The sequence below is a fragment of the Lithobates pipiens genome, unplaced genomic scaffold (assembly GCF_037356315.1).
Source record: "Lithobates pipiens isolate NorthernLeopardFrog02 unplaced genomic scaffold, aLitPip1_a1.2 Scaffold_8, whole genome shotgun sequence".
Classification (NCBI taxonomy): domain Eukaryota; kingdom Metazoa; phylum Chordata; class Amphibia; order Anura; family Ranidae; genus Lithobates; species Lithobates pipiens.
The window spans coordinates 279,112,625-279,136,054 of NW_027507903.1; the positions used below are offsets into that span (position 1 = coordinate 279,112,625).

At 44.0% G+C, this 23,430-nt stretch overlaps 1 protein-coding gene across 2 annotated transcripts in view; it reads left to right on the forward strand.

Annotated features, from left to right (window-relative positions):
• APPL2 (adaptor protein, phosphotyrosine interacting with PH domain and leucine zipper 2) overlaps nt 1-23,430 on the forward strand; it is a 148,422-nt gene that overhangs the window by 35,277 nt on the left and 89,715 nt on the right. Inside the window, exons 4-5 of one of the 2 annotated variants that reach the window (XM_077472096.1) lie at nt 5,094-5,165; nt 21,440-21,527. In XM_077472096.1, the coding sequence (XP_077328222.1) occupies nt 5,094-5,165; nt 21,440-21,527 (160 nt within the window). Of the gene's footprint in view, nt 1-5,093; nt 5,166-7,457; nt 7,497-21,439; nt 21,528-23,430 lie in introns of those variants that run through there. The other variant, XM_077472097.1, reaches the window with a different exon arrangement.

The following is a 23,430-nucleotide window of genomic DNA, read 5'->3' on the forward strand; positions in this document are numbered from 1 at the left end:
GTGACCGGCCTGAAGAAAGCTCAAAAGCCATATTTACAACTCTTGTTTTTCTATAAGAAAGGTACAGTGTGCTCTGCCAGGCTCTAATAGAGAGTCTGGCAGAGTTTAAGTTAGTTATATGGGTTAACAAACCCTTTAAGCAGATCCAGAACTCTTGATTGTATGTCTTCAGAGAGCTCCAATTTTGCAAGGCAGAGTTCACACCAGCTTTTTATGAACAGCAATTTTAAAATGTTTGAGTGTCTATCAATCACACACCTTTTTAAACTCATGTCATTAATTGGACTCCAGGTGTGCAAACTACTGACACCAATTAGCTTTCCTTGAAGTAATTTGTTTATGGGTTCACTTACTTTTTCCTCCATACTGCATACTGTGGCAGGGCGGCCCTTCAACGCAAAATCATATACCTGTATTTAATTCCTTTCTTCGACTCTGGGGTGCGCAATTGCATGCTCCCGGAGCCCCGCTCCCCCTGTGATTGGACACCCTTTCGATCGTACAGAGAAACAAGGCAGATTGCCGTTCTGCCATTAAGAAAGACGGAGATCTTGTGTTTCTGCTATCAGAAACACGTATCTCCATCTGTCTTCGGTTAAGCCATCCCCCACAGAGTTAGAAAACACTCCCAGGGAACACGCCCTTTAACCCGTTGATCGCCCTGGATGTTAACTTCCCTGCCAGTGTCATTTATACAGTGACAGTGAATTTTGTAGACGCTATAACTTTTGCGCAAACCAATCTATATACGCTTTATTGGGATCTTTTTTTTTTTTTTTTTTTTTTACCAAAAACATGAAGCAGAATACATATTGGCCTAAATTGATGAAGACATTTTGATCTATTTATTTATTTATTTATTTTTTATTGGATGTGTTTTATAGTAGAAAGTAAAAAAAAAATTGTTTTTTTTTCAAAATTGTTGGTCTTTTTTGTTTATAGTGCAAAAAATAAAAACCGCAGAAGTGATCAAATACCACCAAAAGAAAGCTCTATTTGTGGGGGGAAGGAATTTTATTTGGGTACAGTGTTGCATGACCGCTTAATTGGCAGTTAAAGCAACGTAGTGCCATATCGCAAAAAATGGCCTTGTCATGAAGGGGGTAAAACCTTCCAAAGTGGTTAATGGGTGTGTTCCAAAAGACACGAGAAATTGGAATTGTTTGCATGTTATCAACTGCACAATGTGTTTGTTTGTTGTGACTTTGATGAGGATCAAATGACAATTTTATGGCAAATTACTGCAGAAAACTAGTTAATTCCAAGGGGTTCACATACTTTTTCTTGCTCTTTACATGTTCGGGTTGGTGAAATGGTTGTGCTTTGCTGTTCCTGTTATCTCATTGCAAGTCTTATCATAATGTCTATTCAGCTATGTTATTTACACCTTCTTTCCAGAGCTGTCTCCTGCAGTACTTCTTTTGCGCCGCTAGATGTCAATAGCCATCAAGGTTAAATGACAACCTGCATGATTCGACCCACTTCCTTTGAGCCCAGGCCATCATGAGCCCCACACCACCCTGTAACTAAAATGCATGGTTATTAGCTCATTGCTCTGTCTCGCTGCTTTATCCTCCTATTGGCATGCTCTTTGTCAGCTCAGCTGGTTCTTGTGTTGCTTCTTCCACTCGCACTCCAGCCCTGAAGTACAGGGACTAAAAGATGCTGATCCTAGGTCAAATTCAGGTACTTGCCTTGTTTGCCTGAAAATACAAATCAATGAATACTGAGTGCAATGAATTTGTGTCATTTACTGTATATCTCCCTAGAGTTCAACTCTAAATACCAATGGATTTGGTCATGATGACTTTTTTTTTTTGTTGAATCATGTAAAATGTGATTTTCAGTGATGAGTCAATTTTTATGTTTAAAATGCTGTATGCATAATATCTTTACCATTCTAAGGTCTTATATTTTGGTTATAGCCTAGTACTCGTGAGTCGAATGCCGGCGACATCATAAAGACTGGCTGACATTCGGCCCATATGTATGGCAGCCAGTCTGACAGAAGCCAGCTGTGCATGCTGGAAAAACAGCAGCTTTCCGGATCCCAATCAGCCAATGGTTGAGAGCGCTGACCAGCGTTTTTTGGCACGGGGGTTGTCCCCCTGTCAGAGCACAATAGCTCCGATCTGAGCTATCAGAAAAAGATAGTGGTGTGAACCAATATAAATCTGCCCTCCAAAAATACAATTCCAGCCTCCTCACTGCCAAGCAGACATATTTTATCACTCTCATTAACAACTTATCATCCCTTCACCTTCAACTCTGCTCTGCCTTTAACTCTCTACTTCATCCTCTGCTACTTCCACCCACTAACTCACTCACTGCTCAGGAGATCGCCAATCACTTCAAACAGAAGATTGATACAATTTGCGAGGAGATCTCTACTGTTCAGATACCCCACCACTTTAGACGAGGTTGATAAACTACTGGCTATCATCCACCTTACCACCTGCCCTCTGAATCCTGTTCCCTAGCAAATGCTACGTTCACCCTCTGGCTCTATTCTACACTCTAACCCACATCTCTCCCTCTCTTCTGGCATCTTCCCCAACTCCCTAAAACATGCACTTGTCAGCCCCGTACTTAAAAAGCCCTCACTGGACCCATCCATTCTTAACCTACTCGCCATCTCCTTGTCCCCCTTTTTATCCAAACTGCTTGAACGTCTGGTCTACAACCGGCTGAGCGACTACCTTGCTTATAATAGCCTTCTCGATCCCCTTCAGTCTGGATTTTGTCCCCAACACTCCACAGAAACTGCTCTCCTAAAACTAACAAACGATCTACTAACAGCCAAAACCAATGGACACTACTCTGTACTCCTACTCTTGGATCTCTGCTGCCTTTGATACGGTTGACCACCCCCTCCTCCTTTAAAAAAAAAAACTCCATGCCTTTGGTCTCCGTGACTGTACTCTTCACTGGTTCTCCTACTTATTCAACCGCACCTTTAGCGTAACTTACAATTCTACTTCCTCCACTCCTCTTCCTTTCTCTGTTGGGGTCCCCCAAGGTTCTGTTCTTGGACCTCTCCTATTTTCATCCTGCACCTCCTCCCTGGGTCAGCTGATGACCTCCCATGGCTTCCAATACCACCTCTATGCTGACGATACCCAAATATATTTCTCTACCCCTCAGCTCACTCCCTCCGTCTCCTCACGTATCACTAATTTTCTAACAAGCATATCGGTCTGGATGTCACACCACTTCCTCAAACTCAATCTATCCAAAACCAAACTTCTAATTTTTTCCTCCCCTATGTGCCCCTTCCCCTTCATCGATCTCTCTGTCAAAATTGATGGCACAACTATAAGCCCATCCCCACTTAAGCCCCACATTCAATCACTGTCCAAATCTTGCCACCTCAACATCTCCAAAATATGCCCCTTTCTAACCAATGACACAACAAAGCTCTTAATTCACTCCCTAGTAGGGGTGCAACGGATCGGAACAGATCCGCGATCCGAACGGGTCACCCCGCTCGGATCAGCACACGCCGCGCTCCGCGGTCTCGGCTTTAGGAAAGGCCTAGTTCCGGAGCTGCGCCCATCTTGGTACACCCGTCGGCGTTTACAATGTGATCGCTCCGTCACGGAGCGTTCACCTGTAAACGAACCAACGTCATGATGACGCCGGTTACTCTCTCCCCTCTCTGTACTGATCTGTACAGTGGAGGGGAGATATCTGATGGCAGCCACAGCCATCCCAGCAATACCCTGCCAATACTCTGCAATACCTACCCTGCCAATACTCTGCAATACCTACCCTGCCAATACTCTGCAATACCTACCCTGCCAATACGCTGCAATACCTACCCTGCCAATATGCTGCAATACCTACCCTGCCAATACGCTGCAATACCTACCCTGCCAATACGCTGCAATACCTACCCTGCCAATACGCTGCAATACCTACCCTGCCAATACGCTGCAATACCTACCCTGCCAATACGCTGCAATACCTACCCTGCCAATACGCTGCAATACCTACCCTGCCAATACGCTGCAATACCTACCCTGCCAATACGCTGCAATACCTACCCTGCCAATACGCTGCAATACTCACCCTGCCAATATTCTGCAATACTCACCCTGCCAATATTCTGCAATACCCTGCAATACCCTGCCAATACTTACCCTGCCAATACCCAGCCATACCCATCCATGCTCAGCCAATATTACGTTGGGGGAGATGGCGTGTATATTACAGTGGGGGAGATGTATATTGCAGTGGGGACTATATGGTGGTGGCATTTTCACAGGTTTTTGCAAATTCAATTACTATTTGCTGATCCGAAAAATGATCCGATCCATGACTCTGATCCGAGGAACGATCCGATCCGTGAGTTTTATGATCCGTTGCACCCCTACTCCCTAGTCATCTCTCGCCTCGACTACTGTAACTCCCTTCTCATTGGCTTACCTCTACATAGGTTAACCCCCCTTCAGTCCATCATGAATGCTGCTGCCGCCAGACTCGTCCACCAATCGTTACCAATCGCTCTGTCTGCTAGTCCTCTCTGCCTCCAATTCACCCAGTGAATTAAATTCAAAATTCTAACAACTTCTTACAAAGCCATCCACAACTTGGCCCCCAGCTATATTACTAGCCTAGTCTCTAAATACCAACCTATTCGTTCTCTTCGTTCCTAAAGCCTCTCCAATGCTATGGAAAGCCTTACCCCAATCTGTCCGATTATCTCCTACTCTATTAGCTTTCAGACGATCTCTGAAAACACTTCTCTTCAGAGAAGCCTATCCTACACACATCTAACAACTGTATTTTCATTTTCTCCATCACCTCACCCCCCACAGCTATTCCCTTGTTTTTTGTTTCACTTGTCCCTCCCTTCTAGATTGTAAGCTCTAACGAGCAGGGCCCTCTGATTCCTCCTGTATTGATTTGTATTATTGTAACTGTGCTGTCTTGCCCCCATGTTGTAAAGTGCTTCGAAAACGGTTGGCGTATATAAATCCTGAAGATTAATAATAATAATAATAATAATAATAACATATGCTTTTTTTATTTTGGATCTTTTGCACCACCTGGTCCTTGTAACCTCATTTGTTTCCATCATTTGTTTCCAGAATTTTGCTCTGGGAAAAGGAGATGAAGAAGTCATATCAACTTTACAGTACTTTGCAAATGTAGTAGACGAGGTTAGTTTATCTTTGTTTTTCTGTTTCCTATTTAAAATGTTTATGCAAAGTGAAATGTCCTTTTTTTGCATCTCTATGCATATTAGAAACACTTGACTTAGCAAATGTTTGAAAGTAATTGCAACTCTATTTTACCTATGAAGTATCTTGTAGAGGTCAAGCCATTGACTGAGGATTTTTTTTATACTGTGGTCCTTTTTATCATTTTAAGTCAAGACCCTGCTAAGAGCAATTGGGTGTACTAATCAGTAGTAATCAACTAGAGATCAGTTGTCAGATAATCAGTGTACAGCTTCTAATTATGTCTGTTTTCTGGCTACTGTATGTTACTAGACAGCACTGACAATTTTTGAAAATGCTATCTGCCTGGCTATTGCTGGACCTTTTCGAGTTTCTGACCTGGAACAAGCACGCGGGAAACTAAAAAGTAAAGTCGGAGCTCCTGATCTACATCCTGAATGTACAGCATGATAATTTTCTCATGTTGCCTTTCATGTTTTCATAGTTCAAGATTATTTAAGGCTTCATGCTCAGAGCCTAATAACATTACTGATCATAAATGCAGGAGCTTGCTGACAGACCCTGTGTAAAAACACAAGTATGCTTCATAATGTGCATGTATTTAAATGTGTACAGGAGCGAAAGTATGCATTTGCATTTTATACACATAAAATTAACCTTTTTTTTTTTTTCTTTAAGTTGAGATTTAAATTATGCGCATGTGCATTTACATGTGTTTACGCATGTATACGTGTACATTTATTTTTCTATTTGGATTTTACAGATCTGAACGTAGTGCAATTTTACTGATTTGTATCCACTGCACGGGCCCATAGAAAACCGTAGAACTGCATTCAGATATTTAAAAAAAGTTGTACTGATGAAAACGCAATTTAATTTATGACTGTATGCATGAGCTCTCAAAGTCGAGGATGTTTTTACTATTTTGTGAGCCATATTATTTCCTGGTATCATATTAAACCATATAAGCATAACTACTACAACAAACTCTGACAAGCTTTGCTGTTAAAGTACCGTATTTATCGGCGTATAACACGCGCCGGCGTATAACACGCACCCCAAGTTTAGGAGGGAATTTTAAGGAAAAAAACTTTTAGGAGGGAAGTTTAAGGGAAAAAAAAACAACCTTACATTTATATGCCCATCAGTGTCATCTGCAGCCTTGTCCACCATTGCAGTCTTATACAGCCTTGTCCACCATTGCAGTCTTATACAGCCTTGTCCACCATTGCAGCCTTATGCAGCCTTGTCCACCATTGCAGCCTTGTCCACCATTGCAGCCTTGTCCACCATTGCAGCCTTGTCCACCATTGCAGCCTTGTCCACCATTGCAGCCTTGTCCACCATTGCAGCCTTGTCCACCATTGCAGCCTTGTCCACCATTGCAGCCTTGTCCACCATTGCAGCCTTGTCCACCATTGCAGCCTTATGCAGCCGTGTCCCCCATTGCAGCCGTGTCCCCCATTGCAGCCGTGTCCCCCATTGCAGCCGTGTCTATTTTATTTTTAAAAAATGCCGCCACCGAGATACAGAGCTGGATGTGTATCTCGGTGGCGTGCGGTAGTTTTCGGCGGGCCTCCGGCCGCCTTCGGCTCTTCTCGGGCAGCTTTCGGCCGCCGAGAAGAGCCGAAGGCGGCTGGAAGCATTCGGCCGCCGAGAAGAGCCGAAGGCGGCCGAAAGCTTCCGAAAGCTTCCGAGAGCGGCCGAAAGCTTCCGAGAACGTCCGAAAGTCGCCTTGAAGAGCCGAAGGCGGCTGAAAGCCGCCCAGAGGCTCAGAATTTCTGGGGATTGGCGTATAACACGCACCCACGATTTTCCCCTGCTTTTAAGGGGAAAAAAGTGCGTGTTATACGCCGATAAATATGGTATATGTGAAGGCAAAGTAAATAAAAACTGCCAGAAATGCATTCAGCCCCTTTGATGTGCTGAAAACACAGAGCATTTGTATGGGCTGCGTAGAAACAGTCTTGCCCAGTTTTCTTTTGCTGAACTACTCGGTCAATCACACTTTGTTTTTTTTCTTTTTTTCTTTCTTTATTTTTATTTCCAAAGCATAGGCACCGATTGATTTGTAGTCCCAAGATAAGAACTGGGGAGGGCCTAGTAGGCTCATTGAGACCGTACACAAAATGTGCAGCAGACACTTGACAGCTCTGAATTTCTGACATGATTATTCGTTTTTGTATTTTTTTTTTCACTTATAAAACAGAAATAAAATGCATTCAATGGTATATTCAACAGTCCAAAATGGAGCAAAAAATAGAAGTTCATTGTTCGGGTTTGCATACACTTTAAGGACTGAAGTAAAAGGTGAGAGCAGCACACTTGGGACATGTTTGTAAAGTAAATGATATTCTTTTATACCGACATGTTCAGTGTTGTTGAATACATAAATCCTACCTTGAGACAATTTAGTTTAATTTCTTACCACAGTCATACACGCTTACTAGGGCCAATATGGATGTCTGTCAATAAACCTTCCGGCGTGTTTGCAGTTTGGGAGGGAACCCATACAAACACTGGCAGAAAATACAGACTCCATGCAAAGGGTGTTATTGGTGGGAATAGAATCCTGGGCCCAAACTCTGAAAAACAACTAATCTCTAAGGGCTAAATTCAGTAAGTGATAACCATTGTCATTTTAACCTTTACAATTACTATTTTCTGCAAACGTTCGCTATAGCTTGCTGATTTTAGCTTTCAACTTCTTCAGTAAAGAAACAATTCGTGATGTGTTTTCTGATGATATAGAGATATATATATATATAGGGAGAGATAATATATAGAGAGATAGATATAAAAAAGTTCTAGCTATATATTATATATCTATCTCCATCTCTCTCAAAATTTCAAGTCCTGAGCTACTAGCCAGGGCTTAAGAGTTACTCGCCCTTGTAAATTGTCTCATGAAATGACACTGTTGAAATATTTTATGTAGAATTAAGTTACAAAAATAAATATTTCCAACAACAATTTTTAATCTTAACATAAAGCATCAGACTTCAAAGTTCCCCTTTACATCACAGTCCACAAACTTGTCCCTTACAATAGAGTCTGCAGCATTTCCTCTAACACTATGGTCTGCAGATTTCCCCTTTACATCAGAGTCTGCTCTCTGCAGTATTGCCCTTTACATCAATGTTCCCGTTTGTGTTAGGGTCTGCAGAGTCCCTTATGCCTGAATAATTTTCCGTCCTTGTGTGTGGGTAGATGTGCCAACTGGCTCTACCATGGCACATCTACCCAGCACTGGAGGGGCAGGGGACTGTCCAGAGCAGGACTAGAGATCCACTTTAAAGGAGATTGTACAGTGTATGGCCATCTTACAGGAGACTGTACAATCTGGGTGAACAGTGTTTGGCTATCTGCAATCAGATTGGACAGCGTAGGACCATTTTCAATCAGATTGGACAGCGTAGGACCATTTGCAATCAGATGGACAGCGTAGGACCACTTGCAGTCCGATTGGACAGTAATTGGCCACCTGCTCTCTCTCCTCCTGTCAGCATGCAGCCTGGTAATCAGATGTGGAACTACAACTCCCAGCACTCCACAGGCAGGTAGGGGGTAGAAGCACAGCTTCGGCAGACACTCTGGACATTATTGGTGCTCTTTCTCCCTGGCCAGTCTTACCCTCTGGTGGAGAGGACAGCTGTACCACATCTGCCTGGTTTCCGGTCTCCGCTCTCTGCTCTCCACTCCCCGCCTCCCCTGTACTCTCCCTCCTCCGGGCACACTGATTAGGGCTCTGAGGCGGCAGCCAGCACTCATGTGAAACCTCCACATTCGGACCGCCGTGTCCTGGGCCGGCCCGGCTGCCACTGCTGTAGCATGTCGTTTGTAAAAGGCGCTGCCGCAGTCACGTCACCAACCATACGCCTGGCTGCCAGCCCCTTGTCTGAGCCCGGGCTGGCCTCGGAACTGCAACTGCACAGTTCCAAAGCCTGTCCGCGGCCATATTTTTTATAGGCAGCAGCCGTTCATAACGAATGATTGCCAGCATTGCTCTATGCTGGCCCTAAACTTATTTGCACTCGCCAAATGCGAGCAGACAAGTGGAAATTGAGGGTTGTATGTGTGTGTGTGTGTGTGTGTAATTTCATTATGTTCTACTTCTTCTTTTCTTCTTTTCTTCTTTCTTCTTCACATATCTTCTGATATAGCTGTGTATGGCCTCAGCCAGCACTGTTCTGGTCACATGTTTCACCCTGCCTACCGGGGGGCTTGCTCACAGAGGAACGAAACTCATAAGGGGGCGTGGCTGGAGCAGCGCTGGCTGAGGCCATACGCAGCCATATCCACATCTGATGCACTGGGTCGGTTTTGAGCCACGTCTTATCCCAGATATGTCCATACTACTGAATTAGTGCCTGACGCCTGCTTCCACTTTCTGAATACGGTAGGTACACTTGCTATTCTCCCGTTTTTTGAGCGGTGCTCCAAATCTATACGCGATCATAAAGGAGAAATGTGTTTTTTGGGGGTTTTTTGTTTGTATTTTTTTCGTCATCCAGCCCAATGGTCTACCTGTCTATAGACCGCTTTATTATCGGTTCCCCTTACTCCTGGGTTAAGGGTACCCTGCTCACTACTTTTTTAAAAATTTCAAGTTAAAGCACATCATGTATTTAAAATTCTTGCTTGCAGCACTTTTCCATAAACTAGGTTTTGTATTGACTTGCAGTGTAGCTTGATAGCAAATTTGACTACTTTAGGAAAAGTACATTTCCTAAAACTCTTCAGCTCTTCTAGTTACTGTGTTGGCCCAGCTCCCCCACGTTTTCCCTTCACCTTCCTACGTAAGGTTTTATGTATCGGCTAAGGGAGGAGTTAAGGGAAAGACTATAGGGTGTCACTTGAGTGACAGCTGTAAGTCTGCTGACATTGCATCCTATATGATGACATCCAGTGGCAGTATCAGAGTTTTTGGATGTCTGCACAAGGGAGGATTTTACATGTAAATAATATGATGAATTTACATAATCCTATATATTGAAGTTTGTCGTCAAAACTAATGGTCTAGGTTCTTCAGGTTCTCTTTAAACTTTTCTTTTAATTGGTACAATCTGTAGAACATAAATTGAGTTATTCAGTTATTTAAATACCTGCTATATATGAAGTACATGTATAGGTGTGTACATGATTTAAAATGCCTGCCCTTCTTACATAGGCTTGGAGTCTATCTTGTGTATGGTTTTAACAGGCAGGGAAGACGACGTATAAACTAAAAAAAAAACGATTTAACAGCATGTTTGGTGGTAAATGTAAAATTGCAGTTTACACCTCCACCACCAGATACTAGTTGGATATCTCAGCCTTTAAAAGAAATCAATGACTAAACGAATGACACATTTCTGTTTGTATTCTGCCAATTACAGTGCCTTGCAAAAGTATTCATCCCCCTTGGCATTTTTCGTGTTTTTGTTGCCTCACAACCTGGAAATCACATGGATTGTTTGAGGATTTGCATCATTTAATTTACAGACCATGCCCACAACTTTGAAGATGTTGAAGAGCCACCATTTGAGGCTATCACAGCTCCAAGTCGCTTTGGATAAGTCTCCATGAGCTTGCCACATCTTACAACTGGGATTTTTGCCCATTCCACCTTGCAAAACTGCTCCAGCTCCTTCAAGTTGGATGGTTTGCGCTTGTGAACAGCAATCTTTATGTCTGACCACAGATTTTTCCAACACGTTTACATGTTTCCCCTTAAACCACTCAAGTGTTGCTTTAGCAGCTGGAGGGTGAACCTCCGTCCTAGCCTCAAATCACACAGAGAGCGGTACAGATTTTTCCCAAGAATATCCCTGTATTTAGCACCATCCATCTTTCCCTCAACTCTGACCGGTTTCCCAGGCCCGACTGCTGAAAAATTTCCCCACAGCATGATGCTGCCACCACCATGTTTCACTGTGGAGATGGTGTTCTTTGGGTGATGTGATGTGTCGGGTTTGCGCCAGACATAGCGTTTTCTTTGGGCAAAAAGTAAAATTTTTGTCTCTTCAGACCAGAGCACCTTCCTCCATACCTTTTGGGAGTCTCCCACATGCCTTTTTGCAAACTCAAAATGGGCCATTTTGTTTTTTGCTGAAAGTAATGGCTTTCTTCTGGCCACTCTGCCATAAAGCCCAACTCTATGGAGCGTACGGCTTATTGTCGTCCTATGTACAGATACTCCAGTCTCTGCTGTGGAACTCTGCAGCTCCTCCAGGGTTACCTTATGTCTCTGTGCTGCCTCTCTGATTGATGCCCTCTTTGCCCGGTCCGTGAGTTTTGATGTGCGGCCGTTTCGCTGTTGTGCCATATTCTTTCCATTTGGTTATGATGGATTTGACGGAGCTCCTAGGGATCATCCAAAGATTTGGATATTTTTTTTTTTTTTTAGAACCTAACCCTGACTTGTACTTCTCAACAACATTGTCCCTTACTTGTTTGGAGAGTTCCTTGGTCTTCATGGCAGTGTTTGGTTAGTGGTGCCTCTTGCTTAGGTGTTGAAGCCTCTGGGGCCTTTCAAAAAGGTGTGTGTATATGTAATGACAGATCTTGTGACACTTAGATTGTACACAAGTAGACATCATTTCAGAAATTATGCGACTTCTGAAGGTAATTGGCTGCGCCAGAGCTTTTTATGGGCTTCATAACAAAGGCGGTGAATACATACTCGCATGTCAATTATCCGTTTTTTATTTCTGAAAAATTGTTTCATGTATATGTTTTTCTAATTTTACTTCACTAACTTAGAATATTGTGTTTTGGATCCATCACATATAATTAAGATTAAAAAAAGAAAACATTGAACTAAAGGCTGCAATGTAACAAAATAGGTAAAAAACCAAGGGGGTGAATACTTTTGCAAAGCACTGTATATTGTTTGTGTTAGGTTGTGCAGCATATACTTTTATTATATGAACTGGACCATTAAAAATAAACCTGCTAACCACTTTTCTATTGGGGCAATTTTAATAGTTTTCACTGTATTCAACTCCGGTGTGAAGTAAATGAAAGACCAGCTAAAGCCCCGCACACATGGGCCGAATGATGGGTGACATTGGCCGGGTCAATAAAAAAACAGCCAATATTTGGCCCGTGTGTAAGGCACTCAGTCCGACAGAAGCTGGCCGTTTGGCCGCCTTCTGTTGGAGGAGCATGCTGCAGCAGCTGACTGACTCCCAATCAGGGATTAAACATCTAGGGCGATATCAAAGGGTTAAAGTAGAACTATCGGCAAAACTTTTTTTTTTTTTTTTTTTTCATTTTGGATAGAGTAAGGAAGGGTTATAACCACCTGTCAGATTTATTTATTTATTGCCATCTGTGTCCCATTGCAGAGATTTCACTTCACGTCCTGCCCATAGGCATACAGGAAGTGGGAGAAAATCCTTGCAAGTTAAGGGAATTCCTTGGGGGACCCCTAGGTCACAGGAACCAGTGTCTTCATTGGAATATTTCCCCTCTATTACTTTTCTGGGGACAACCCAAAATTTGTGATTTTTCTTTTACTTTCAATGATAATGATAAACAGGACAAATAGAGAGGATGAAGCACAGGCAGCAATAAAAGCTGACAAGCATTCTAATCCCTCTTCAATCCCTATCCAAAACTAACAAAAAAAAGTTTTGCCTTTTAGTTATACTTAACAACTTAACTGTGTGCCTAGCCAGTGTTTTTGTGTATTGTATGTGCTGTTTTTACGCTATAGTATACTGTTGGCGGGGGGAAACTTCCCCACCAGTAGAATACAATAATCACTACTGGCGGCTATAGCAGACGGGAGTGATTGGGCAAAAAAAAAAAAAAGACAGGCTGGTTGTACTAAAGTCACTTAATTGACTTCGATAAAGCCAGCCTGCCCATGGATGGAAATTCGTCTGATTTAAAAAAAGTGTTAATCTCAAGGCTGGATGGACAAGGGTGAAATCTCTTCCATTATATGAATTTCACCCTACAAAGGCAAATACTGAAAATAAACTGAAAATCTCAGGAAAACTGTGAAATAGATAAATGAGCACCTGTGATTTTTTTTTTTTAGGTTGAGCATCCAGGCCAGGTAATCAATATTATAGATTAGAAAAGTGCAGGCTTTGAACATGGAGCTTGCTGTGTAATCACACCCACAGAGTACAATAATATGATCAATTCTCAATACTTAAGGTGAAAATTGCTTCCAAACTCTGCTATTAGGTGTTTTCCTTAAAGTTTAACTAAAGTCAAAGCTTTATTTTGGATGTGGATAGAGTGGTGAGAGGTTAGAAACAGGAATAAAGGAAAAATCTTCCAACGGAGACACTTTGTTCTGTGACAGCTGTTTAAGAGGGGATTTCCCTAAGTAACGCTGGAAATATTATCATCTCCATTCCTATTGAGTCCCCAGGACAGGAGATGAAGAGACCTCTGCTTAATGAAATACCGATAGTATGCACATGCAATATTTTATGTTTACTATGTATTCTTCTACCCATCCCCCAGGAATGTCTTTTTGATACAGAACTCGATAATCTAAGCTGAAAAGTCAATGAGCCAGAGAACAGACTCAAAGTTTATTGCATGGATCAGTCCAAGGTTTCAGTCAGCAAAAGCAAGCCTTAAAGCGAAGCTGCACCCAAAAGGGGGAGCTCCGCTTTTCTGCCTTCTCCCCCCCCCCCCCAGTGCCACATTTGGCACCTTGTGGTGAGGAGCGTGTACCTGGTTTTGACAAGTACCCGCTCCCACTTCCTACTGAGTTCACTGTGGCAAACTCAGCCAGAAGTTTGGCCTCTGTCGCAGCTGGGCCATTGAGAAAGCGCAGCATGATTTGCTCATGCTCAGTAGGAAACCGACTGTGAAGCTGGAAGGCAGGTTTCCCTTACCCAAGATGGCAGCGCCAGCACCCAAGAGCTGATTCAAGAATCTGCTTGGGTGAGGACACTGCGGGAACCCTGGACAGGTAGGTTCCCTAATAGAAAAAGTCAGCAGCTACAGTGTTTGTGCAATGCCTTAAAGTATTCATACCCCTTGAAATTATCCACATTTTGTCATGTTACAACCAAAATGTAAAAATATTTTATGTGATAGACCAACACAAAGTGCCACATAATTGTGAAGGGGAAGGAAAATGATAAATTGTTTTCAGATATTTATTTGTAAAAGATTTTGAAAAGAGAGGCATGCATTTTGTATTCAGCCCCCTTTACTCTGATAACCCTAACTAAAATCAAGTTGAACCAATTGCCTTCAGAAGTCACCTAACAAACCACACCATGAAGACCAAGGAACACACCGGATAGGTCAAGGATAAAGTTGTGGAGAAGTTCAAAGCAGGGTTTGGTTATAAAAAAAAAAAAAAAAAAAATATATGTATCCCAAGCTTTGAACATCTCACAGAGCACTGTTCAATCCATTATCTGAAAATGGAAAGAGTGTGGCACAAATGCAAACCTACCAAGACATGACCATCCACCTAAACTGAGAGGCCCAGCAAGGAGAGCATTAATCAGAGAAGCAGCCAAGAGGCCCATGGCAACTTCACAAGAGCTGCAGAGATCCACAGCTCAGGTGGGAGAATCTGCCCACAGGACAACTATTAGTCATGCACTCCACAAATCTGGCCTTTATGGAAGAGTGGCAAGAAGAAAGTCATTGTTGAAAGAGCCATAAGAAGTCCTGTTTGCAAGAAGCCATGTGGAGGACACCACAAACCTGAAAGAAGGTGCTCTGGTCAGAGTTGATGGGAAGATGGATGATGCCAAATACAGGGCAATCTTAAAAGAAAACCTGTTAGTCTGCAAAAGACTTGAGACTGGGATGGAGGTTCACCTTCCATAAGGACAATGACCCTAAACATACAGCCAGAGCTACAATGAAATGGTTTAGATCAAAGCATATTCATGTGTTAGAATGGCCCAAAGTCCAGACCTAAATCCAATTGAAAATTGCTGTTCACGGACACTCTCCATTCAATCTGACAGAGCTTGAGCTATTTTGCAAAGCAGAATGAGGAAAAAATGTCACTCTCCTAGATGTGAAAAGCTTGAAGAGACATTCCCAAAAAGACTTGCTGTTGTAATTGCAGCAAAAGGTGGTTCTACAAAGTATTGACTCGGGGCTGAATACAAATGCACGCCAAACTTTTCACATGATAAATGGTTTTAAATTTGTTTTACAAATAAATATTTTTGTTCTACTTTGTGCCATTTTGTGTTGGTCTATCACATAAAATCCCTAAAAAAATTTTTTATGTTTTTGGTTGTAACATGACAAAATAAGGAAAATTTCAAGGGGTAGGAATATTTTTTCAAGGCACTGTAGCTGCTGCTTTAACCACTTCCCGACCAGCGCACGCTGATGTACGTCGGCAGAATGGCACGGGCAGGCATATTGGCATACAGGTACGTCCAATCTTCAATGCCGCCCTGCCATCGCGAGCGGGCCGACGGCGGCGCGCTCGTGTGCCAGTCGGGACCGCCGTGAGTCCGGTCGTGGGTCCCGTGGACTCGATCGCCGCGGTCATACCCGCGATCGTCTCACGGGACGGCTGAATGGAGGAAATGCAGTGTAAACAGCATTTCTCCATTCTGCCTAGCAACTAGTGACGCTGATCTCTGCTCCATGTGATTGGAGCAGAGATCAGTGTTCACTAAATGAAAGCCCAACCCCCCCACAGTTAGTAACACACCCCTAGGAACACTTAACCCCTACACTGCCACCCACTGGTTAACCCCTTCACTGCCAGTGTCATTTACACAGGAATCACTGCATTTATATAGCAGTGATTACTGTATAAATGACAATGGTCCCAAAAATGTGTCAAAAATGTCCGATGTGTCCCCCACAATGTTGCAGTCACAATAAAAATCGCTGATCGCCGCCATTACTAGTAAAAAATTAATAAAAATGCTATAAAACTATCTCTATTTTGTAAACGCTATAACTTTTGCGCAAACCAATCAATAATTGCTTATTGCGATTTTTTTTTTTTTTTTTACCAAAAATATGTAGAAGAATACGTATCGGCCTAAACTGAGCAAAAAAAATGTTTTTTTATATATTTTTGGGGGATATTTATTATAACAAAAAGTAAAAAATAATGTTTTTTTTTCATAATTGTCGCTCTATTTTTGTTTATAGCGCAAAAAATAAAAACCGCAGGGGTGATCAAATACCACCAAAAGAAAGCTCTATTTGTGGGGAAAAAAAGGACGTCAATTTTGTTTGGGAGCCACGTCGCATGACCGCGCAATTGTCAGTTAAAGCGACGCAGTGCCGAATCGCAAAAAGTGGTCTGGTCTTTGACCAGCAAAATGGTCCGGTCTGTAAGTGGTTAAGGCAGGCTTGTTGGATCAGGGTGGTCAGCAACCTTTTCCACATGAAAGGGTCCATTTATAAATGTGTTCACACAAGAATTGCACAATTTTCAATCAAGATTTACAAAGTTAATCCTGCAAGGAATAAACAATGAGAAAAATACAGCGCTAGTACAAAAAGACCCTAAGGGTCCGTTCACAGAGGGGCAACTCCGATCCGACTTCAGGTCACCCCTAGTCGCCTCAGGTCGGACAACATTTAAAAAGCAATGTAAGTGAATGAGAGCCGTCTTAATGCACACTACTGAAGTCGCTCCGACTTCAGAAAAGGTTCCTGTACTACTTGAATCCGACTTGTAGGCGACCGGTACCCATTGATTTCAATGGAGGTCGCCTCCAAGTCGGATCTCCGTTTATACGGAGGCGACTCTGACAGAATTATCAGCTCTCAAGAGGGCACTCCACGCCAAATTTATGAAAAAAATTTGGCGTGGGTTCCCCCTCCGAGAGCATACCAGCCCCTTAGGTCTGGTATGAATATTAAGGGGAACCCCTACGCCGAAAAAACGGCGTGGGGGTCCCCCCCAGATTCATACCAGACCCTTATCCGAGCACGCTACCCGGCCGGCCAGGAAAGGGGGTGGGGACGAGCGTGCGGCTCCCCCCTCCTGAGCCATACCAGGCCGCGTGCCCTCAACATGGGGGGTGCCTTGGGGAAGGGGGGGCCGCACGGCCCCCCCACCCCAAAGCACCTTGTCCCCATGTTGATGAGGACAAGGGCCTCTTCCCGACAACCCTGGCCGTTGGTTGTCGGGGTCTGCGGGCGAGGGGCTTATCGGAATCCGGGAGCCCCCTTTAATAAGGGGGCCCCCCCGGATACCGGCCCCCCACCCTATGTGAATGAGTATGGGGTACAATGTACCCCTACCCATTCACCTGTGAAAAAAAGTACAAAAAAAACCACACAAGATAAAATAGTTTATTGCACAGCTCCGGGGGTCTTCCGTCTTCGGAGGTCTTCTCGCCGGACTCCTCCGCTATCTTCTTGTAGCTCTTTTACTAGCGGAGGAGCCCGGCTTTCTTCCTCACCGCCGCCCTCTTCTTCCGACTTCGGGGGTCTTGTCCCCCTCTTTGGTTCTTCTGCCGGGCCACTGCGCCTTCTTATAGCTCTTTTACAGGAGGTGGCCCGGTCTTCTGTCGCCGCCGCCGCCGCCTTCTGTTCTTCTTCTTCTTCTCCTTCTCCTGGAGATGTTGACTCGACGCTCTCTCCGGCCGCAATGCCAGGGACGCGCTGCGCGGCGACTTATATAGGGACAAGGGGCGGGGTCATCGGTTGATGTCACATGGGTTGATGTCACATGGGTTGATGTCACATGGCGACAGTCCCAGGATCCTCCGGGACTGTGACATCGTAAGGGGGCAGGGTCACCATGTGACACCAACCCATGTGACATCAACCGATGACCCCGCCCCTTGTCCCTATGTAAGTCGCCGCACAGCGCGTCCCTGGCATTGCGGCCGGAGAGAACGTCGAGTCAACATCTCAAGGAGAAGAAGAAGTAGAACGGAAGGCGGCGGCGGCGACAGAAGATCGGGCCACCGCCTGTAAAAGAGCTATAAGAAGGCGCGGTGGCCCGGCAGAAGAACCGAAGAGGAGGACAAGACCCCCGAAGTCGGAATAAGAGGGCGGTGGCGAGGAAGAAAGCCGGGCTCCTCCGCTAGTAAAAGAGCTACGAGAAGATAGCGGAGGAGTCCGGCGAGAAGACCCCCGGAGCTGTGCAATAAACTATTTTATCTTGTGTGTTGTGTTTTTTTTTTTTTTTTTACTTTTTTTCACAGGTGAATGGGTAGGGGTACATTGTACCCCATACTCATTCACATAGGGTGGCGGGCTGGTATCCGGGGGGGCCCCCTTATTAAAGGGGGCTACCGGATTCCGATAAGCCCCTTGCCCGCAGACCCCTGGCCGTTGGTTGTCGGGGAAGAGGCCCTTGTCCTCATCAACATGGGGACAAGGTGCTTTGGGGAGCGGCCCCCCCTTCCCCAAGGCACCCCCCATGTTGAGGGCAGGCGGCCTGGTACGGCTCAGGAGGGGGGGGGCCGCACGCTCGTCCCCACCCCCTTTCCTGGCCGGCCGGGTAGCGTGCTCGGATAAGGGTCTGGTATGAATCTGGGGGGGACCCCCACGCTGTTTTTTCGGCGTAGGGGGTTCCCCTTAATATTCATACCCGACCTAAGGGCCTGGTATGCTCTCGGAGGGGGAACCCATGCCAAATTTTTTTCATAATTTGGCGTGGAGTTCCCTCTTGAGAGCTCATTCTCTGATTGGCCGCGGCAAAAGTCGCCTGGCCTGGGGCGACTTAAAGTCATGTTGTAAGTCACCCCAAGTCGTGTTCAGGTCGTGTCCAAGTTGCGTCCAAGTTGCCTCCAAAAGTCGTGTTGAAAGTCGTGTTGCCCCTGTGTGAACGGACCCTTAATAGGGAAAAGAAAAATTTAATAAAATAAGCAGCTGCTAAAAGTGAGATACACACTGGATAAGTTAGAAAAAGCAATGTAGCAGCTCTAAACCATAAGAATAAACACAAACTTAAATTAAAAAAATATTAAAAACAAACACAAACAATATGTGAGTGTGGTGTATGGTTATACCCTGGAGTATAGCAGTATTTGATACTAGAAAAGTCCCAAAGTAAGTCTCATATGTGAATATGGAAAAAAAAAAAACAATGTCCAACAATGATAATTGTGTTTTTAATCAAGTCCATAAACACAGGTATGCATAGGTAAGTATTGATGAATTCCTACACCACACAAAATGCGCACTTACTGCAAGACAAGCTAGATGAGCTTATGGCTAAATACCCAGAGGGTTTCTAAAATGATATCTCCAGATGGTTGGAGTGACGGAAGAGAAATGTCCAGCAGATCGCCGGGATACCACGATCAATCAGGAATCATGGGAAGTAGCTGATTGTTACCCAGAAGGAAAGATGGAACTCACCATAAATACATTATGTATCATTTAATAGAAATAAAAATTACACTTACAGCAATGAGATGCTAAAAACAGCAAATAGCCGGACTGCTGTGCGAACGCCCGTCCGCTTAGACAGATAAACGCGATGATGTCAGCACATCCTCCCGACACGCGTTTCGTCATGACGTCATCTTGGGGCAGGATTTTTCAATCCTGCATGGAAGTTGTGTTTAATCTTGTGTGAAAACATTTCTAGATAGACCCTTGAGCGTCTAAAGCCCCATACACACTATCAGATTATCTGCTGAGTTTTTCCTTCAGATTTACCAAAACCATGTAGTAGAAGGGCCTGCCTGATTGCATACACATTGAAACTCCTAAGGTTTGTCCTCATATTATATGGTTTTGGTAAATCTGAAGGAAAAACTCAGCAGAAAATCTGATAGTGTGTATGGGGCTTTAGGTACAGTCAGTTAGTCAGGTTGAAATAAGACATAGGTCTATCTTTGTTTGACCAATCATGTTCCACAAGTAGGGGTGCAACAGATCAAAAAACTCATGGGTCAGATCGTTCCTCGGATCAGAGTCACAGATCAGATCATTTTTCGGATCCGCAAATAATAATTGAATTTACAAAAACCTGGGAAAATTCCACCGCCATATAGTCCCCACTGTAATATCCACAATCTCCCCCACTGTAATATTGGCTGGGTATGGCAGAGCATGGCTGGGTATGGCAGAGCATGGCTGGGTATGGTTGAGTATTACAGAGTATTGGCAGATTATTGGCAAGGTATGGTAGAGTATTGGCAGGGTATTGCAGAGTAGGCTGTCAAAGAGCAGGGCTGTGGGCACTACAAATGCAACCCACAGCGCTGCATCCATCCGATCTCTCCCCCTCCACTGTACAGATCAGTACAGAGAGGGGAGAGCGGAACCGGCGTCATGATATGACGTCGGCTTGTTTACAAGTGATCGCTCCGTCATTTGACAGAGCGATCACATTGTAAATGGCCTGGGTGTAGAAAGATGGCCGCCGCTTCGGAGCAGGCCAAACCCGCTGCCTTTCCTAAGGCCATGACTGCGGAGTGCTCTGCGGAGCACTCTGCGGAGCGCGGCGTGTGCCGATCCGAGCGGGGTGACCCGTTCGGATCACGGATCGGCGACGATCCGTTGCACCCCTATCCAGACAATTGGCGTGCCAGTAATCTTAGTTTGTTATACATTTTTTACACTCCTGGATGTACCGCTAATGGCAAACACATGAACTATATAATAGTTTACCTTGCCCTTAGCAGCACAACTAGAAGTGTAAAAATTAACTGTTACACACATAAAACACGTTTAGTCTCAATGCATGCACTTCAGAGCATTGGTTCAGCCCCAATGCATGTACTTCAGACCATTGAATCCATCCCAATGCATGCACTTTCGACCACTGGAAACGCTTCAATGTGTGCACTTTAGACCTCAGATCAGCTCTAATGCATAAACTTCAGTCCTCTGATCAGTTCTAAACCTTGTACCTTTTAGAAATGCAGGGTATTGCTGTAAACGTGCATGCAAGCTTTTTCTGCACAGTACCAAATGCCAGTGGCTGGCTTTCAGTGAGGTCAAGGAGGTGGGTGGTCCAAGCTTTGTAATTAACAGCCTAGTGAACTGATACAGCCAATGGCAGCAGGTGGCACCACATGCCATTACATGCTGAGGGTTGCCATTACCTGCTTTTAGATATTGCTCTGTGAATCGTTTGTCATATATTAAATGTATATATTCGTAAAACAATGATTGTATACCAAAGCATAACTAACATTTACTAAAAACTTATAAGCAACGTGTTAAATTAAATTGACCCACAAGGATTATTGTGTGTTTTTTAAAGAAATTAAATACTAATGAAATCTCAAAATGGCAGAGTTTTGAAAAATAGTACAAATCACACAGTAATTTGTACATTTATAATCACCTGAAATATTCTTTCATTCTTTTTGCAGCTTAATGTACTTCATACAGAACTGGCAAAGCGGCTAGCAGATACAATGGTGCTCCCCTTAATTCAGTTCCGTGAAAAGGACCTTACAGGTAAGGTAATTGTTTACAAAGGTTTATGACCTCAAAGCAGGATTTCACCCAAAAGGGGAAGTTCCACTCCTTCCTTCTATAATGTTCGGACAGTTTTTGAGGGGACGAGTACCTGGTTCTGAAAGGGACCCACTCCCACTTTTGCCCAGTAGGTTGAATGAAAAAAACATTGTGCTGTGTAGCAGGCTTAAGGATATATTAGTCGAGAAAGGACCAAATAGGCCTTGCAAACTTCCAGATTGAAAACTGTTGTTATTATGTAAACATCAAGGGTGATCTAATTGCGAGAACTTCTCCAGTGTCCATACCTTGCATCACCATTCAGTATAGCAAACGTAAACCTGAGAAGTGAGCAAGTAAGGTAGTTTAACAATCCGTACAGTAAAGTCATTGATCCATTGCTGAGTATATCAAAAAGATAAAATGAAAGAATAAGAAAGCGAATAATGAGAGAGATGCAAATAGTCACTCCAGTCTCCACACAAGAACGAACAGGCTTCCATACTTCTCCAAAACCCTTAATTTAGATAGCAGGTCCATCCCTAGGGGGCGAGAGTGAGTCAGCAGTTTGGCTATGTCAGTGACCCTGAGGCATAATGTAGCCAGACAGCCCCCATCTTACTAAAGATCTCAATTTTTTCTTTATTTTATATAAAAACACAGATGTCAAAGTTTGTTGAAAAAATGTATGAGGGCTCTTGTTTAACCGGTATAGTTTAATACTCATTTGTTTCTGGAGATCTTGACTGAATGTGTGCAGCATCTCTGTGGCTGAGCTTTCTAAAGGGTAAAGTGGCTAAAGAGATATCCTTAGATCTAAAGCCAGAACACCCTAACCAGGTACATGTTTAACTTTTATGTTGCCAATGTCCTTCTTCCCTTTTTTTTTTTTTTTTTTTTTTTTTTTAAAACTGACATTTATTACCATAATTTTAATACAATAAAATACAGGGCAGCTGTGGAGCATGGCTAAACCATATGATGAAAAATGTTCAAGTTTAAAATGTAAATGAAAAGGCATACATCTGCATGCTGATACATGAAGGTGCAATCGTGAATGGTGAGTGTATTGAAAGTTCTGGGGGTTGAACCCCTAAAAATTAGTCTCTAAATTGAAGCTGTAAGGAGAGTGAGGCTGCTAAGCGAGCGAGGCTGCTTCAGGTGTGGGCTGGGGAACCCGATCACTGTGAACAAAGGGAAAGCAAAAGGAGCAGAGAGCAGTGCCAAGCCAATCCTTTAAACAGCTTAGGAATTTATTCAGTATATAAGTATACAACACTAAAAACTTGCGTGAAAAATGTTGGAGCATTTGCAGAGTGCTAGAGCGGGTGTGAGCTTCCACATGCAGTGTCACAGGAGCATAGGAGGCCCGCCACAAAGTCTCTATTGGGGGATCCAGGAGCGCCGAGTGTTAGCCGCAGTTGGGGCGCCTCATGGAGACATTGGCTGTGTGTCTCTGGGAGGGAGTGGTCCAGGGCTGTCAAATTGGGGAGCCGCCCACATGCTGTCCGGCCAATCAGTTGGCCAGACAGCATGTGGGTGGCTCCCCAGTTTGGCAGCCCTGGACCACTCCCTCCCAGAGACACACAGCCGACGTCTCCATGAGGCTTATCCAGGCTCCGGCTGCGGCTAACACGCGGTGCTCGTGGATCCCTTAATAGAGACTTCCCATCGGTCCTCCTGTGCTACTGTGACACTGCACATGGAAGCTCCCACCTGCTCTAGCGCTCTGCAAGTGCTCCAACAATTTTCACGCAAGTTTTTAGTGTTGTTTTATACTTATATACTGAATAAATTCCTAAGCTGTTTAACCGCTTAAGGACCGCCTCCTGCACATTTACGTCGGCAGAATGGCACGGCTGGGCACAAGCACGTACAGGTACGTTGCGGCGCGCTCATGACC